General features: G+C 36.8%; 1 protein-coding gene across 8 annotated transcripts in view; it reads left to right on the forward strand.

Moving 5' to 3' along the window:
• trdn (triadin) overlaps positions 1-18989 on the forward strand; it is a 62519-nt gene extending 43530 nt beyond the window's left edge. For 5 of the 8 annotated variants that reach the window (XM_067417936.1, XM_067417935.1, XM_067417939.1 and 2 more), the window contains 15 exons: positions 2307-2363; positions 2508-2561; positions 2648-2695; positions 2901-2951; positions 3045-3092; positions 3196-3243; positions 3643-3678; positions 3752-3799; positions 4081-4128; positions 6593-6631; positions 7889-7948; positions 8591-8626; positions 8965-8988; positions 13563-13607; positions 14476-18988. In XM_067417936.1, the coding sequence (XP_067274037.1) occupies positions 2307-2363; positions 2508-2561; positions 2648-2695; positions 2901-2951; positions 3045-3092; positions 3196-3243; positions 3643-3678; positions 3752-3799; positions 4081-4128; positions 6593-6631; positions 7889-7948; positions 8591-8626; positions 8965-8988; positions 13563-13607; positions 14476-14645 (812 nt within the window). In that variant the 3' untranslated portion in view covers positions 14646-18988. Of the gene's footprint in view, positions 1-2306; positions 2364-2507; positions 2562-2647; positions 2696-2900; positions 2952-3044; positions 3093-3195; positions 3244-3642; positions 3679-3751; positions 3800-4080; positions 4129-6592; positions 6632-7888; positions 7949-8590; positions 8627-8964; positions 8989-13562; positions 13608-14475 lie in introns of all 8 variants that reach the window. The other 3 variants (XM_067417937.1, XM_067417938.1, XM_067417942.1) reach the window with 3 other exon arrangements.
• Positions 18990-19216: the final 227 nt, after the last annotated feature.

The raw sequence follows: 19216 nt of genomic DNA on the forward strand, positions 1-19216 counted from the left end.
ATTCTGCTCTCAACTTTGGCGTCATCAAACTACGCCTTTGTTTAGAATAGGTGCCCTCTAGCGGACAGAAAATGTACATAGTGCAGCTATAAATCTCGTTTAGGATGTCCCTAACTCTACCCTTAAACTTACACACACCACCACACCTGTCCCTATCTCTACCCTTAAACTGACCCACACCACCACACCTGTCCCTAACTCTACCCTTAAACTTACACACACCACCACACCTGTCCCTAACTCTACCCTTAAACTTACCTACACCACCACACCTGTCCCTATCTCTACCCTTAAACTGACCCACACCACCACACCTGTCCCTAACTCTACCCTTAAACTTACACACACCACCACACCTGTCCCTATCTCTACCCTTAAACTGTCCCACACCACGACACCTGTCCCTAACTCTACCCTTAAACTTGCCCACATCACCACACCTGTCCCTAACTCTACCCTTAAACTTACCCATACCACCACACCTGTCCCTAACCCTACCCTTAAACTTACCCACATCACCACACCTGTCCCTAACTCTACCCTTAAACTGACCCATACCACGACACCTGTCCCTAACTCTACCCTTAAACTTACCCACACCACCACACCTGTCCGTAACTCTACCCTTAAACTTACCCACACCACCACACCTGTCCCTAACTCTACCCTTAAACTTACCCACACCACCACACCTGTCCCTAACTCTACCCTTAAACTTACCTACACCACCACACCTGTCCCTAACTCTACCCTTAAACTTACCCACACCACCACACCTGTCCCTAACTCTACCCTTAAACTTACCCACACCACCCCACCTGTCCCTAACTCTACCCTTAAACTTACCCACACCACCACTCCTGTCCCTAACTCTACCCATAAACTTACCCACACCACCACACCTGTCCCTAACTCTACCCTTAAACTGTCCCACACCACCACACCTGTCCCTAACTCTACCCTTAAACTGACCCACACCACCACACCTGTCCCTAACCCTACCCTTAAACTGTCCCACACCACCACACCTGTCCCTAACTCTACCCTTAAACTGTCCCACACCACCACACCTGTCCCTAACTCTACCCTTAAACTGACCCACACCACCACACCTGTCCCTAACTCTACCCTTAAACTGTCCCACACCACCACACCTGTCCCTAACTCTACCCTTAAACTTACCCACACCACCACACCTGTCCCTAACTCTACCCTTAAACTTACCCACATCACCACACCTGTCCCTAACTCTACCCTTAAACTGACCCATACCACGACACCTGTCCCTAACTCTACCCTTAAACTTACACACACCACCACACCTGTCCCTAACTCTACCCTTAAACTTACACACACCACCACACCTGTCCCTAAATCTACCCTTAAACTTACCCACACCACCACACCTGTCCCTAACTCTACCCTTAAACTGTCCCACACCACCACACCTGTCCCTAACTCTACCCTTAAACTTACCCACACCACCACACCTGTCCCTAACTCTACCCTTAAACTGTCCCACACCACCACACCTGTCCCTAACTTTACCCGTATCCCACCTCAATATCAGGAAAGGTGTTTTGCAATACAATTCAATTTGAACACAGTAAGTACAATGTACTTATTTTTTGATACATAGTACTTAAGGCCACCTAATATAAAGTGGGGCCGCTCTTTTTTTTTTTTTTTTTTTTTTCTTTTTTTTTTTTACGTAAATGCTTTAAATAGATGCTGAAGCTGTGGCAAAAATCGGTCACTTGTTCAAGACATTTACTATTTTGTACATGCTGAATGGCACATGTTGCTCTATGTAGGGGGATAGGAAAGGATTCAGACAGTGTAAATATGCTTTCCAATGGGGATTGAAGTCTTGTTTCACGTTATTGTCACGCAAACCGCCGCAGCACGCACACAGTCTGCTCCAGTTTCTAGGCTGAAAGCAAACAAAATTTTCAGAGGGAGTGCAAAGTTTCTCGGGGGAACGTAAAACATTTGCGAGAGAATGCAAAAGCATTGGCAAATATTTTTTCCTCCATCTCATATTCTTTCACCATGTCCTTTTAGGGGCTCCATACTGGTGCTCCCTGCAGGTCACCATTAATTTTAATTGTATGGAAAAGAGCAGCTTGAAAACCCTGCTTAACATCATCTTTTGTGTTCTACAGAAGAAGGTTTTGATCAACATGAGAATGAGTAAATGACAGATTTTTCATTTTTGAGTGATCTCTTTTAAGTTGATGGCAAATGGTAAAATTCCGTTTGATCTAAAGATATGACAGCAGTGCTTTCTCTTCTCCTAATAAAAGGATCTAGAGCTTCAGAGGATGTGGAAGTGTCAGCTGCTCCAGTTCCGATACAGGAGCGTGAGTGCAACTCATAGCCTTGTGACTTTTTAATATCACATTGCGTTACATTCACATAGTGCAAACAGACAGCAGCAATAACACGCAATCTACAGTCGGTCTATTGTAACTCTGAATCTTTCTTTTCACAACCCCTTAAAACAGTACCTATGTGCCGACCAACACCTGTGTACTGCCCAGCGCCCCCTGGCTGGTATGGTGAGTATTACAGTCACCTATAATTACTGTAACTTACTGTACTTTAAAACACATCTAAACATACCCTGAAATCCTTTATCTTACAGTGCATCATATAGTTACAAGTAGTCCATTACCACCATCGGCTATTCCAGGTATTCAAAACTATATTAATTCAAATACATTCACCAAGGTCATTGACATTTTGTTTTTAAACTAAATTATACGGCTGTTAATGCCACAAAAAAAAGAGAGAGAGAAATGTCTGTCAGTTTCAGTATGTTTTTCATCTTGAAAGCTTACTCAAGGTGTCAAAAGGATGAATACACCACCGTATTACAAGCTTTTTGTGTTTTTCAGAATCAGAAGTTCCTATTTTAACGACTCATCAAGCTCCTACTGTAATGAAAGGTGTTAATGATCGCATAGTATTTCTGAATTTTAATTCTATATTTGCCATTTGTCATTATTGTTAAAACTGCTTTAATGTTTCCTTTGCTTAAGAACCGGAAGCTACAAAGCTAAAACCAAAGAAAGCCACTCAAAAAAAAGGTATAGAAATTTGTCCTGATTTAGTGCCTCAATTTTTTTTTCTAGTTACATTGAGATGCAAACAGACCTGAAGCAAGTAATAACCTCTGACCTCAAATTTCAGAACCAGCTGCACCCAAAGAAAAAGCCAAAGCAACTCCTGCGAAGAAGGGTGAGAACTAGTTATCTATCTATCTATCTATCTATATCTATCTATCTATCTATCTATCTATCTATCTATCTATCTATCTATCTATCCATCTATCCATCTATCCATCTATCCATCTATCCATCTATCCATCTATCCATCTATCCATCTATCATCCATCCATCCATCCATCCATCCATCCATCCATCCATCCATCCATCCATCCATCCATCCATCCATCCATCTGAATCTGTGCTATTTGTTTTTGTAGATTTGTATTGTATGTGTTCAAGAGCCCATAGTTACTAAAGACAAAGTAAAACCTTCGGTGACAAAGAAAATTAAGAACAATAGAAAAACGATGACTAAATTTCAATTTTAGATCTATTTTCATACTAAATAAATCAATTTTTATGACTTTAGAGCCAACAGCTGTGAAGGAGAAGCCTAAAAGGACAGGTAATTATGGTTCAGGAACTGTAGCAGTAGTTTTATATTAATGAGCAATAGCTTATAATTTCCTCTTTTACAGAGCGAGTGATCACTAAAGAAAGGGCAAAACCTACCTCTACCAAGAAAGGTAGATTTTATTGTTGCATTTTATTCATACTATATTATATATAATGTAATATTACAGTTTAAAATATCATACATTTAAATGTTGTATCCATTTATTTATTTATTCATTCCATAATGAAATGATCCTGCATTTACCTGTGAAATACAGTTGCTTTATGAAACAAATGGAGAATTAATAGAGTTGTCCTGCAGGCTGTCTTGAAAACAGTTTTCATTAATCTGGTTGGCATCCAGGAAACATGAATCCTAAATGTTTATTCTACATCCGTTTTTATTCTTTAGAGCCAGCAGTAACAAAGAAGGCAAAAGAACCAACAACCAAACAGAAAGGTAACCTCCCATATTGCACAGCTGATTATACATACAGTACAAACAAATATTCATATAATAGCTTAAACATTTAACTTCAAAAGCGTAACGTTATGAAAGAAGGAATACGTCTCAATCCTTGTGTTATTCTCTTGTATTCTTTCTTTTAATACTCACAGAAAGAGGATTAACGGTGTCATAAACTTTTTAGAAATTGATAACAGTTATAAATATTTCACACTGGATGACATTTGTCTTGCTTCTATAAGCAGGTGTCTGTTAGCTGCCCCGTGGCAATGTCATAAAATGTTCTGCTCAGCTGTTTTTTTTTTTTTTTTTTTGTGGTGGACATGAAGACAGGACCTCAGTTTGGCTGAGAGTAAATAGTTGAATTCTGCATTGCTCCTCTAGTGTATAACAATTGTTAACCAACTACTACTAGATTTGGGTCCATGGAAAGAGATTTGTTGAGTATCACATGTTTACTTATGTCTTTTCGGTTTTTTTTTGATGCCACAACACCCCTGCAGTCATGCATTGAACCATTCTGACATTCGGTTTCTGTTTAATGTTCATGTTTAACCCATAATGTTGTATTTTGTGGCTGTACAAACGCGTTCGACCAGATGGGCATCTACACAACTAAAGCAATCCGGTTTAATGGGTTTTCAACTACCTCTGGAAGTGGTTGAATGTGGATAAGCTCAAAATGTTTTAGACCTCTTTTACACCTGTATTTAGTGTCCACATGAGATCTGATCGACCAAAACATATCTTAATACCAGGTGTAAACAGTGCCATTGTTTTTACACAGCAAAAAATATTGTCTTACTCAGTATTCTTGTCTTGATTTCTGGTGCAAATATCTTAAAACATGAAAAAAAAAAGACCAATAGGGTAAGAAAAATATTCTTGTTTTCCCTATAAATGAAGTGGCCCTACTTAATGTGAGGTGTCCTTAACTACTATGTACTTACATCCAAAAATAAGTACAATGTACTTATTGTGTTCATATTGTATTGGAAAACACTTGCTGATATTGAGCTGGGATGCGGGTTAAGTTAGGGACAGGTGTGGTGGTGTGGGTAAGTTTAAGGGTAAGGCAGGCAAAGCACGGCAAGTTTATTTATATAACACATTTATTACACAATGGCAAATCAAAGTAGCCTAGAAATCTAGACGCACCCTAGCGGCAGCAAATCTAATCTGCCTGCGAGTGTCGTCTAGCAACTCTCAATACCCTTCTGAGCTGTATTCGCCTAACTCTTGCCGGGCCAATCACATCGTGTATAGAGTCGGTGGGCGGGGCTATAATGACGACAGCCGAGTTGCGTTTGCGTGCTTCTAGCAAACACAGAAACTGGCGAACGGCGGCGGTCTTTCGAATCAGCTTTGACCGCGACTCTGGAAGACTTGGAGTTAAGCTTTTCTCTGAGAAAAGAACAAAGAACGGCACTGAAGTCATTCTTAAAAAGGGAAGATGTGTTCGGAGTTTTGCTGACCGGATACGGCGAATGTTTAATCTATCAACAAGCTCAGTTTCACCTTCGTTGCTCTGGTTGGTTGTAGCGCTATCCTATCGCGTGCAGAGGGAGTTTGAAAGACAACCGTTTATCCCTCAAATTGAGTCCTGTCTATGAGTTTCCAGACCAAGCATCTTGATGTGGGTCTGGCTTGTCAGGCTAAAATCAAAGTGCTTTACATAGAAATGAATTAAAATAGTGATAACATGCACAAGAAAAAGAATACCATGTGTAAAAATAAAAAGAGTTGTAAAGAAAATTTAAAAAAGAAATACATAAAGATAAAATGGTGATAAATCTATCCCTATCTGTCTGATTTTAAATTCAGGTACTCCTATCTGAGATGGAAGAGATGGTCCAAGACCTATGCCCCGCATGGCCTCCCCTTTCTTGAGTCCGCTTCTTTACACTGTCTGCTACACAAGCAGAATAAAGCGAAGCACACTGCTCTCCTTTTCCAATCTCTTCCAGTCAGACAGCTCTAACCAAAAATAATAATCAGCAGATGTATAAGAAAAAGAATGGGTATAGGGTTAGGTGTAAGGGAAGTGTCACCAGCATCATTTCAATTGTAACTACAGAAACTAATTACAATGTAAAATTAGTACAATTTAAAAACATGTATGTACACAATAAGTGCATCGTATCAAAATATTCATTAACATGTTAGTGCATAGTAGTTAAGGCCACCCAATATAAAGTGGGTCCATTTAAGTTTATTGTTCTGTCCCCATTGGCAGATATTTTTGAAGCAAAAACTTGCTAAAGTCTTGTTTTCTAAAATAATCTGACATCTTCTGCCGTTTTGCTTCTCAAGTCAATGTATCTTGATTTAAGGATATTTAGATATTTGTACTGGAAAATAAAACAACAGTGTAAGATGTGAAGGACAGCTATTGAGAAATATTACTGTTATTTTATAGTACATCCTATAAATCTCTTTTGTGTCTCTACATGGGAAGAAGAGAAAGCTGTAAAGCAAGTGAAGCCTACTGCAGAGGGTAAGTCATTTTATTGTTAAGTATTTCTTTTCTTTTTTTTCAGTTTTGCATGAATGTTAAAATGAGCAACAAAACAAATCAGTCTTGAAGAAGGGACACAAACCTTATAATTGTTTTCATAGAATTTGTTTATTAAAAACTTAAAGCTACACTGTGTAACTTTTTTAGTTTATTCTTAGCTAAAAACCCTTAGTTCTTTCAAAAATATATGTGCTCATTAATGTATATTTACTTCTTTCAAGTAATAAAGTATTCTCGTAAGTTTATAACATGCCATTGAAAATACATACGGGTGAGGGGTTCGAATGCCGGTCGCCATGTTGCTCCTCCATCTTGAAAGTACATTAGCCAAAGAGGGACGTACCCGTAAATTCAAGCTTCGCCTTTCGCTTTTTAACACTCGATGGCACCGTGTCGAATGTGAAGAGGGGGATTGCCATGTTAATCTTGGACTACATCGGCCACCGTAGGAGTTAAAACGAAATTGGAATTGAGAGGAACAGAAACTGGATTGTCATATACCTTTACACCGCTAGATGGGGGAAAATATCAGAGTGTAGCTTAAAATAACTATACACAGCATCTTGATCTGAAGACACCAGTTTATGCAAGTGTATATTTGAATCAATAATCCTGCAAAGAATATCTACATTTACTGAATGATTTTGTTTATATTGAGAGTTAGGTCAATACAGTTTAGATTGCTAATGCACTGTTTAGAATGATTACGTGCAAAACGTATCGACTTCTTGACAGGAAACAGTTATACAATGTTTACATGCTTTAAAATTCTTTAGTACATTGATGTCTTGTAAGGCACATCAAATACTGCAAGAGCCAGCAATTCCTGTTTACTGTAATCGACAAGCATGACTAAAAGTAAAAGTGATAAAAGAGAGATCATGAAAATTGCACTTACTGCAAAACAAAATAAAAATCAACTCGCTTAAATAATATGTTTAAGTATAAATGTTTAAGTAAAATCAAAGAGGTTCCAAAGAGTGTATGCGTGCCTGTGTAATATCACACAAGTAATATCGATCTATATCAGCACGGCTGTGTTTAATTGTTTACACCCTTGTTTCAGTCATTTTCAGTATAAAAGATAAATGTCATATAGGTGCTTTCATTAAACATTCATAAGTTGCATATTGTATATTATTTATAGATATATACATATATAAATGTAAACACTACGACTTAAATTGTCGTATTTTATACATCAATGTAATTTGTTTGATTATGTTTGATCATCAGTCAAGAAGAAGGCCACATCAACACCAAAAGCCAAAAAGGCCATTAAAGAAGAAGTTGTGGGTAAGTTTTAATGATTATTTTTAACATTGCATTATAAAAAGCCCCAAAGATCTCTCTGTATCTCTAAATCTTCCCTCAGAAAAGAGAGACAAAAACTTATTTTCATGACTAACAAGCCTAAAACTATAGAAGGTTTATGTAGACTTCTATTTTTGTCTGCTATCAGGATGAAACAGACATGCATGACAAAAAAACAAGCGAACAAAGAATTGTTTTTATATTAATTTCCCAATGGATGTGTTGTGTTTTGAGCACCAGTACATTTTTTATTTGCTTTTGTAAAGCACAGAGAACTTACTGCATATATGATTGTAAGATGGATCAAGAAACTAGACTCCAGTTGGCACAAGAAAATTGGATCAGTCAAGTAATATAACTTCAGATCATGACAGAATTTCTTTTTTTTTAATGTTTTTATGACAGAAAGTGTTCTGCTCCACAACTATTTAATCACTTAACTGAGAATGTTTTCCCAACACATTAAGGATATAAATAACTGATTTTAAACTTGATTAAAGGACTTAGCATGCACATTTGAAGTGCAATTATGAAGATGTCACATTGCAAATGTGTAAATGAGAAAGCACGGGATATTGAAAGAAAATAGATAATGTGATACGCATTATTCTCCTTTGCCTCCAGGGACACCTGAGAAGAAAACATCTGAAGAAGCTCAAGGTATGAAGCAGACTATGGCTCTGTTTCAAAAATGTGTGTGTTGACTATGTAGACAGCACTTAAAAGGGATAAGTCAACCAAAAAAATATATATATTCTCTCATTATTTATTCACCCTCATGTCACCTGAGCTGAACTCAAAAACTGGAAGAATTAGTTGCTCGATGTTAAGAGCGTTTCAAATCAGTCAATTCTAAGGTTTCTATTTCTGTTTGAATGCTGTCTAATTAGGCAGAGAGACACCTCTCAATTTTTTTTGGAATGGAGCCCATGTGTTGCCATCATTGTCAGGTTAATTTTTACCTAACCATAATTTTATCCTCAAATTTCTGTCTTCAGAGAAACCAACTGAGGCATCAGCAAGTAAGTTCCTGACTTCCATGAGGTGTGGAGAAGTATGGTGTGAAGCTTGAGATGACATTTAGCCTGTGTGCTTCATATAGCGCTCTACCTAATCATTCCAGATGTCAAAAGCAATAATCAAATGCATGCATTTGTGTAAGCCGTTTCGAAACATCTGCAGACTATGTTTAGAAATGCTTTGTTCAGCATCCATAGTGATCATGCATACCTGCATATTGTAGAACGCGGGAGAGCTTCAAAAACTTCCAGGCGACACTGAGGTACAATTCATTATTCACCGGATGTATTAACATCACAGTTTCAATAACTAAGCCGCAGCAAATCACTGGAAAACAATGAACCACATTGTTACTATTCTAGGTTATGGTTCCCACTTAAACCAAAGAGATTAAACTATTTTTATACGGCATTAGTGAAATTGCATATTAAATGCCGCTATTAATACACTAATGCTGCTGGCTGCTTGGCCCTGTGTGAACTCCTAATGTCACTCTTCCACTGTAACTCCCACCTACTTTTTCTTTTTTTATATAACACAAATCGCTTGACTTGCTTGTTAGAGACTCAAGGTCAAATTTACTAACTGTTGTGCCACTTTGGTGTGTGTTATTTCATTGGAAAAACTTGGTTTTGTTCACAAACCACTTGCAGTCCAATTTAAAAAGCTTTATGTTTCAGCATATATGTCTTATTTTTCTTTTAAAATAGTTAAGCATCCTTAAACCAAGATACATTTACTTAAAGGTGCAGTGTGTAATATTAATGAGGATCTATTGACAAAAATCTATTGACTATGTTTTCAGTGGTGTATAAAAACCAACATTAGGAAACGTTATGTTTGTATTACCTAAGAATGAGCCATTTCTATCTTAATACACCGCCGATCCCCTTACATTGACGTCACCATTTTGCTCCGCCATGTTTCTACAGTAGCCCTAAACTGACAAACTACTCTCTGCTGTCTCAGACGATGACATTTTTGTCTTGTGTTGGCCACCGTAGCTTCTCTATGTGCTTCGAAAGGGAGGGGTGAGTGGTGGGCCGTTGCTATTTGCAGCCTCACTGCTAGATATTGCTAAAATTTACACAGTGCACCTTTAAAAAGCATTTAAAAAACATTGTGTAAGATAAAACCACAAAATGTTGTTATATGCTTAAAACCTTTCTTTAAGGAGCATATTAAATGGTATTGGACTGCATTTATATAGCGCTTCTAACAGACCCTATGGCCATCCAAAGCGCTTTACATTTTGCCTCGCATTCACCCATTCATGGTGTATGTTTGGGCTTTTTTAACTGAAAGCAGTTTGCACTGATATGTGATATACAATATGTCAGTGCCATTGTTTTGTCTCAAGAGGCACACAAGGCCTAATCCTGGCTAAATCTAAGCCCTGTTTGTGAAACCAGGCTGTAGTATTATGCCGTACTTATTTGAGTAAGTACAATGTAACTACATCACCTTAAAGTAAAGTGTAACCAAGTTATTTTAATAGGAAAACAGCACAACAATAGAGATCTTTCTTAGTGAATTTTCTCTTTAGTTTGTATATCTATTACTGATTCCTACTTTATTTAATGCAACATACAGTGGCCAGTGTTGGGGGAAATTGCTTTTAAATCCACCACAATACTCACTAAAAAAAGTTAATAATTGTTTTACTTAGTTACTTTTTATGGGAAGTAATGCATTACATTACTTTTGTGTTACTGGTCTGGACTGGACTTGATTATTTGGTTTTTACCAACAATAAAAATAGTTATATTTTTGGAAAGTGTAAAGGCCCTTTCACACCAAAATTGAAATGAATAAGCCTCAGGCTGAAAGAAATGCAAATCCAGCATACACAATGCCTCTGCACTTACTCATGATTTCTCTCAAAATAGGGAACAGCTGTCAGTAAATAAATGGACAAACATAGGAACTTGCGTTACTTATGTAAAGAAGTAACTCTGACATTTTGTTTTAAATTTAAAATTAATGAATTACTTTACTAGTTACTTTAAAAAAAGTAATCTGATTTCATAACTCAAGATGCTTGTAATGCGTTACCCTCCAGACTGGCAGTGACAACTCGCTTCAATCAGGACAATCAAGTCGAGTCACTTTTATTTAGTGCGTAATACAATGCAGATTGTTCTCTGGTGCTCCTCGTTTAGGGGTTACATTGGTTGTCTTCCCGGTCATAAGTGACCGGACACCTAAAAATTAAACTTCCTCCACCCCAATAAAACCAATGCAATTTATTTTTCTTCAATAATATTTTTTTCTTTTTAATTTTGTATTTTGAGATGATTTGATGGTATTTTTTTATATTTATGCAATAATTATTGTCTATTTTTGCCATTTAAAATTATAATATATATATTTTTTAAAAACATTTTATTTAAAAAAAAATTTAATTGCAGTATTTTAGGTTAAAATAGAGACTAGGCCTTCAAAAAAAAAAATTTGAAGACAGATTAGCGCCCTCTTTTGGAATTATTTAAGAAATTATGCAACCATGGGTGTAATCCACTAGAGGTCTCTATGGAGGGGCTTGTGAATTCCCAAGTTCACTTTTCAACACATTTAATATTTTTTTTTTAGCTGGATTTGAATAAATATATAAAAATAATCAAATACTATTTTTATATTATTACTTTTTTTTTAGAAATGGTGATTTATTTTTCTGTGAATTTGTGTTTTTGCAGATTTCCCATTCATTTCCTATGGCAAGTGGGAGTATTTTTTTTTTACAACCACTTAGCATGCTCGAATCATGCCCTCAATTTTTTTTGTGTGTTTACATACCTAATGTTAGAAAAGCCACCAAGTTTCATATCATTCTGACGAAGATGTGATTTTTAATAATTAAAAATGTGGTTCATAGGTTCAGTTTTTCATAGGTGTGTGTGTGTGTATAAGTGTGCGTGTGTGTGAGTGGATGTGTCAGTATCACACTCCTGATGTTTTAGAGTGTCATCCCTATACTGCTGTGTACTTTTTTTCAGCATTGTGGCCGATTTGTAGATTGTACACACAAATATCCTGCAAATATTTGTGTTTTTGCAGATTTCCCATTCATTTCCTATGGGGGTCATTTTTGACCGAAGAAGAGCACAAGTGGAAGTAATTTTTTTATGACCACTTAGCATGCCCGAATAATGCCCTAATTTTTTGTGTGTGTTTACATACCTAATGCTAGAAAAGTCACCAAGTTTTATAATTTTCAGATGAAGCTGTGATTTTTAATAATTCTAAATGTGGTTCATAGATTAAATTTTTCATAGGTGTGTGTGTGTATAAGTGTGCGTTGTGTTTGAGTGGATGTGTCAGTATTTCACTCCTGATGTTTTAGAGTGTCACCCCTTTACTGCGGTGTACTTTTTTTCAGCATTGTGGCCGATTTGTAGATTGTACACACAAATATTCAGAGAATTTTTGTATTTTTGCCGATTTTCCATTAATTTCCTATGGTCGGTCATTTATGACCGAAGACAATGAACGTTACTTTTTTTTTATGACCAATTAGCATGCTCGAATCATGACCCCAATTTTTTTGTGTGTTTACATACCTAATGCTAAAAAAGTCACCAAGTTTCATATCATTCTGATTGATATTTTCGGTCAGAAATGACCGAAGAGCACCAGAGGGTTAAAGCAGTGATAAATGACAATCAACGTTGCAAACAGAATTAAAAGCTCTATTATATAGACAATATTGTCATTTTTAGCTGAAGTGAGTTCAGTGTTGATTTAGTTTAGTCTTGAAACAAATTATGAAACAAAAGTTAATCAGCTTTTTTTATTTTTTTTATTTTTATTTTTATTTAACCTTTATTTAACCAGGAGAGTCCCCTTGAGATTGAGAACCTCTTTTTCAAGGCAGTCCCGGCCAGGAGGCAGCAAAGTTATACAATTAAAAACAGTTACAACGTACATACAACATTAAAATAACAGCTTATGAGAAAGAATCACAAACAATTGTGCTTGCTATGACGCAGCCCTTTAGAAAACAGTAATGTCATCACCCATCTCAATTCAGCTTTGTTCTCATCCAATCAAATTAATGTTGCTGTATATTAATCCCCTACAGTGAATACCTGCAAATGCAACATTTGTGTCATTTTACTGCCACTTACTTGCCACTACTTACTGTTTTTGTGACCATTTCTTACTGTTATAGTTCACAAAGGAACTCTCTTTAACATAAAAAAGTGTTTCTTCTTAGGTAATCTCTGAATTTTTAAGGACATGCATTTCTTTTTTTTATTCACAAGCCTGGTTTTCATCCATTTAAAGAAACTTCTGAAGGTCACCATTACTTTAAAATTCAAGTCTTCAACTCTGCCTCAGTGGGTGTTCGCAGATATCGTGGTCTACTGCTTGTAAAAAATGATTCCTCTGAGAACTGAGCTTTGTCATGTCACCTTATAACAAGCCTGAAAACCAAATGTTGCATTAGCAGATATACTATCCTTATCTGAAAGTTTTTCCAGGTAATTTAAAGGTTTTCTACAGCAGCACTTCATATTATATGTTGAAATGAGTAAATTTATCTTCAATTTCTCTTTCTAACAATTTTAATTAGAAGAGCTGAAAGTGGAGGAAAATGTCACTGAGGGCAAAAAGCCAGGTAAGTTAATTCCACTCCATACATTACATTATTGTAGTTTTCACCAAGATCTTCTACTAAATTTTAGAAACTGTACATTAAGTGACATTGCAATATGGACCAGTAACTAGCATGAACTGAAATACACCAGACTGAACACGTGCTGTGAATGTATGCCGTGGCCTTACCTCAGCTCTAGTGATGAATGTAATCTGACTCCTGCTGCGTTTGTGCCGTGACTCTCGCTCGGCTCACACACACGTTATTGAACAGACACGTTCAGTTTTTAATTTTAGTGTCTGTTCTCTAACTAAACTGATTTTATGAAAATGAACGCGGTGGGCAGACAATCCAATGATCCAGTAGCGGGGGCTTTGGGAGTGGCCTCATAGGGCAGCGAAGCAAGTGCATTCTGGGAGTTGTTGTCTTTCACCCCATGAGTCAAAATACATTTTCTGTCTCTTCTCAGTCTAGAAAACACCAAATTCAAAAATAATTTCACAGTTCTACTACATTAATTACCCAGTTAAAATACAAAGCTTAATGTTAAATCACTGACGTAACTCTTTAAGGGGTAAACAAATTTGATTATATTAATATAACTATATTAATTATATAACAAGCATCTAAACACCTCTTAAGCAAACTAACTCAGGAACATAGCCTAATCTGGAGCAGGTTATGTTCAGAGAGAGAGTTGCTATGGCTACTTACATACCCTGAAAGTTACCTCTGTTTTTGGAACCGAAAGTTGAGGTTATCCTTTACCCTTAAACATACCCAGGTATGTCACATAGCCTGTTTCTGGAATACACCCCTGTTCAGTGTTTTTATTTATTTATTTTCACCTGACACTAGAACTGAGAATCACTCGTTCTTTGTATTACAGGCAAAATACCGTACTTCCAGTGTGTTTTGATGAGCACAAAATCCAGCCAATATCCATTGCGGCCCATGTCCCCTGCTATGAGTCCGGCTATTAACCCCACCATGATGAGAGCCATGATGGAGCAGAGGGCCGCCTTACTGCAGCAGAAAGCCCGTGCAGCTGGCCAATAACAGGACGGCAGACCCCGTCTGACCCTGGCAGGTGCAAACTGCTTACGAACTGCTGTAAAAACAAAAAAGTGCTGCTGGGCTCTTAAGAGCTATCCACCTAAACCATCACAGAAACTTTAAAAAATAATGAATGGAGGTCCCTGGTTTTTCAATGTACACTCTCCATTCCTTCATACGTGGCTTTTGAATCTGACCACAGTCTCACCATTTTGACAAACATTAGTAATGCAATTACTAATATGCAATTAGTATGCAATTACAAAGAAATACAAATCAATTATAATGTACATTTTGAAAAGTATTTAATGTATATGCGCCTGTCAAAGAAATGTTACTGGGTAGATACAAATTTGTATTTATTTATTTGAAATCTTAAAACATCTGTTTACATTTGTTGCAAAGAAGATTCTACTAGTGTTTTTTTTTCTTTTTCATATTGTACATAGGACTACTCAGCAGCTAAGCAAATTTAGATCTGGTTAAATAATGTAAGTGTTGCTCTAAATATTCAGATATTTATTTTTCTATGTCAAAGTATATGATCTCATTACGGAAAGGAATACTGCAGCACACATTCACTAAGGGCCTTATCTTTTGGCCCAGGCCATTTCCTTTGGTTCACTGGTAATAAGATTATGCGTAGTGTGTCTGGGTTCTACCAGGGTCTGGGATCTTTTCGCATTTGTATGCATGGCATTTAGAAAACAGAAGGATGCCGTTTGGACCGAATCCGATTTCTATCTCAACCAATGAAAAGAGCTTACATCCTTATAGAATTGAAAGAGACATTAAGAAATGAAGGCACACAAAAGCCTCTAAAGAATGAAAGGCTTTCGTTTTACTTGACTGAGAGTTTTTTTGAGTATCTCTTTAGTTAATTGAAACCCCTTATTGGGTGTTATTAGATTTATGGTAGTACATTCAATAGTGTATGAATATTTAAAATAGAACTTTTCATGTTCAGGTAAAACCCAGACAATTGTTCTAAACTTCTGAACATAAATTATACCGAAAATGTTGTGTTTTACAGTATTTGAGCACTGTGCGATAGTTTTCTAAAAAAATGTCCTACATAGATCAGTGGTCTTCAATGTTTTTTTAAACCGAATGATCCCTTTGTCGATACATATTGTATAAAATTAATTGCATTTTAAACTTGGCTTGAAATATCATGCTTACTTAATTACTTAATATTTTTATTTTGACAATTCAATATTTAGCTCGGTTTTGTTTACCAGCAAAAAGACTTTCTTACTCAGTGTGTTTATCTTGTTTTCCATTACAAATATCGTAACATTCTTACATCAAGATGCATTAACTTGAGAAGCAAAATACTTTATATTGTCTTGTTCTCTGAAAAATGTGTCAAAATGAAGTGAATTCATGCTTAAAACTGGAAAAATATCTACCAATGAGGGTGAAAAAAAAACTTGTTTTCACTTTGAATTAAGTACATTTTTCTGACCCCACTGACAGATATTTTCTTCTGGTTTTAATCATAAATTCATTATATTATGATCAACTGTTTGGAAGACAAGACAGTTTAGTTTCTCATGTAAATATATCTTGAGATATATCTAGGAATGTTCAGATTATTGTGGTGGAAAACAAAAATAAGAAAGTAAGAAATTAATTTTTTGCAAGGTATGCATGCCTGTTGAAGACCCCTGCCCTATATAGTCATTAAACAGTGTGTGGATTTACTGTAAAATATAATAGTAGGCTAAGGGACATAAATATATGTGTATATTATTCGACTTTACTTTGACCAGCAGTGATTTTCAAGATGTTGATCTGAAGTCACTGTCCATTATCAGAGGCTTTTTGTTCCTGCAACATTTTGCTCCGAGTGGGATTTAAACCTACGTTTCCAGCATGGGAGGCGAGTGTGCTTACAAGGCCGCTTAAGACTGTAGCCTCTAGCATGCCTTTTGAGGCTAGGGGAGTGAGGTTTACTTACACAGCTCTTTCTAGCCTGCCTCTGTCACACTCACCTCCCTAAACCTCACTCACGCCCGGGTCACGGCACCAATGTAACCCCTCCGACTGTACTAGCATCGCGCCGAGCTGGATTTGAACCGGCATCTTGAGGCTGGGAGAGTGAGGTTTACTTACCCAGCTCTTACTACCCTGCCTCCGTTACCTCCCTAAATCTAATTCCCAACTGGGTCACGACACCAACGTAACTCCTCCGACTGTACTCTCATCGCTCCGAGCAGAATTTGAACCAGCATCTCCGGCATGAGAGGCGAGCGCTCTAACAATAATGCTAAACACCGCAGCCTCTAGCATGCATCTTGAGGCTGGGGGCGTGAGGTTTACACCCACAGCTCTTACTAGCTTTCCTCCGTTATACTCACTTCCCTAAATCTTACTCCGGGTCATGGCACCAACGTAACCCCTCCGGCTGTACTCGCATCACTCCAAACAGGATTCAAACCGGCATGAGAGGCAGGCGCAACAACAATGACACTAATGACCGTAGCCTCTTGTCTACCTTGCCTCTTGAGGCAGGGGGAGTGAGGTTTACTCGCACAGCTCTTTCTAGCCTTCCTCCATTACTCTCACTTTCCTAAATCTCTGCATGATTCAAACCGGCATGAGAGGCAAATACACTAAGGATGCTAAAGACCATAGTCTTGTGTTAGTTGCTAAACTCTGGGTCGCTATAAAATTCTGGGTTGTTTCAACCCATGTTTGGGTCAAATATGGACAAACCCGACCATTGGGTTTAAAATTTACATTTAAAAATGTAAACCAACAGTCGGGTTTGTTTACTACAAGAGGAGTGTAGTTCTCCTCTTGAGCCCCGGGGAGTGAGGTTTACTAGCTGGCCTACGTTACACGGGTTGGATAATTTTAACCAGAAATACTTTGTCTTATTCAAGAACACACTGGCATGTGATAATTATTTTCAGTAACTTAAGGATCAACATGTCCTAAAGTACTGTATGTCCTTGAATGTCTTCTCATTTTCAACAGTAGTGAAAAAAAATCTAAATGATAAGAAAAAGGGTGAACAGCTGGCTGAATGTTGAGTGCCGCTGTGCATATGGGCTGCATATGGTCATAGAATGACTGCATAATGTTAGTACTGTACATAGTGATTGCAGCAGACGGCTGTTTCTCTTTAATCAGGACATAGTAAGACAGTTAGCTGTAGCTGTCTGACTTTGAACAGAGAAGTAGGCCACAGAAATAATCTCACTTTGAAGTTACACAGATTCCTGCAGAGAGAACGTCAACTGTACTGTGGATATTCCTAAATATATATATATGAATGAACACAAATTGATGACCCTGAAAAACATAAAATGGGACACCGATTTTGTCTGACATTAAGAAAAATCACTGTCTTAGCTTAAATGAGAGACAGTTTACAGTGAAAATGCAATGTTTACGAGGTGGAACCTCAAATGTTGATTCTCAGAAGGCTTAGAGCACCGTAGATGTGTAAAATCCATGTGCGGGGCTAAACATTTTATTTTAAGAGGTGGCAGAAGTTGTTCTTATAGTTTTTGAATGTGTTTGGAATTTGCATGACCCCTGAGAATATTGCACATATCAGTTTCTGATCTGTTAAATTAGCTTCCTCTGAATTTCAATAGAGGCTGCTAAATGATCTTTCTTTCAGAAGATTTGCACTGATGACACGAGGTTGTGCAGCCTTATAAGCTAAATTATGTTTTGCTTATAAAAGGATAGATCACTTTTTCTTTCACGAAGTAGTAGGATTTTGTGGTTTGATTTATCAGTTTTACTAGGTCAGATTGCTCCATAATTTGTCATCACATCACAGAGACCTAATTCAAAGTTTTAAATATGTCAAACTGTCATGTTCTTATGAATGTTAAATGAGATCTGTCAGTAGAACCAAAGGAAATTTTGACAATGTTTTTTTTCTTTTTTTCTTTTATTCATATTCATTCACAAATTCTGATAATAAAGTAATCGCTTTGTGCAATTGTTTTTCTTGTACTTATTCTTTTGGGTGAAAAAAAAAAGATAATTTTATTTGGGAAAAGTAATATGTGTCTAACCAAATTTGTGAAAGCAATTATAAATAAGATACATAATTCAGTTTATGAAGGTTTTATGAATGTAACATCAAAGTCTTTTTTCTACAAAAACATAATGGCTTAGTAACACTTCTGTGAGTTTTTGTCACTGATTTAATTTAAAACATGAAACTGAATAAAAATGTTGAACATGAATATAAGAAGCAGTTGAGCTGAAAAGGCCGATGCCAAAAAGTGCATTTTTCTTTTCAATTATGATTTTTTTTTTTCTCTCTAAATGCTTTTTTGGACCGATTTGTGTATGAATGGATCAAATGAAAACTAAATGTTTAGTTTACTGACTTGGAAAATGCTGGAATGCATTTTTCACACAATTGTAAATAAACATCTTGGAGATTCACAGAAAGGTTCTTTATACCAGCAATTCTGAACTTCCTCTGGTTTCTTGTAACGCTGTTATACTCTTGGTAAGGCCATTCATATTTTAATTGAATCTAATCTTCTCAGGAGATGCTGGTGAATAAACTTTGCTGCTGTAATTCCCTCTAGCAT

Source organism: Pseudorasbora parva, chromosome 15 (assembly GCF_024679245.1).
Source record: "Pseudorasbora parva isolate DD20220531a chromosome 15, ASM2467924v1, whole genome shotgun sequence".
In the NCBI taxonomy this organism is placed as follows: domain Eukaryota; kingdom Metazoa; phylum Chordata; class Actinopteri; order Cypriniformes; family Gobionidae; genus Pseudorasbora; species Pseudorasbora parva.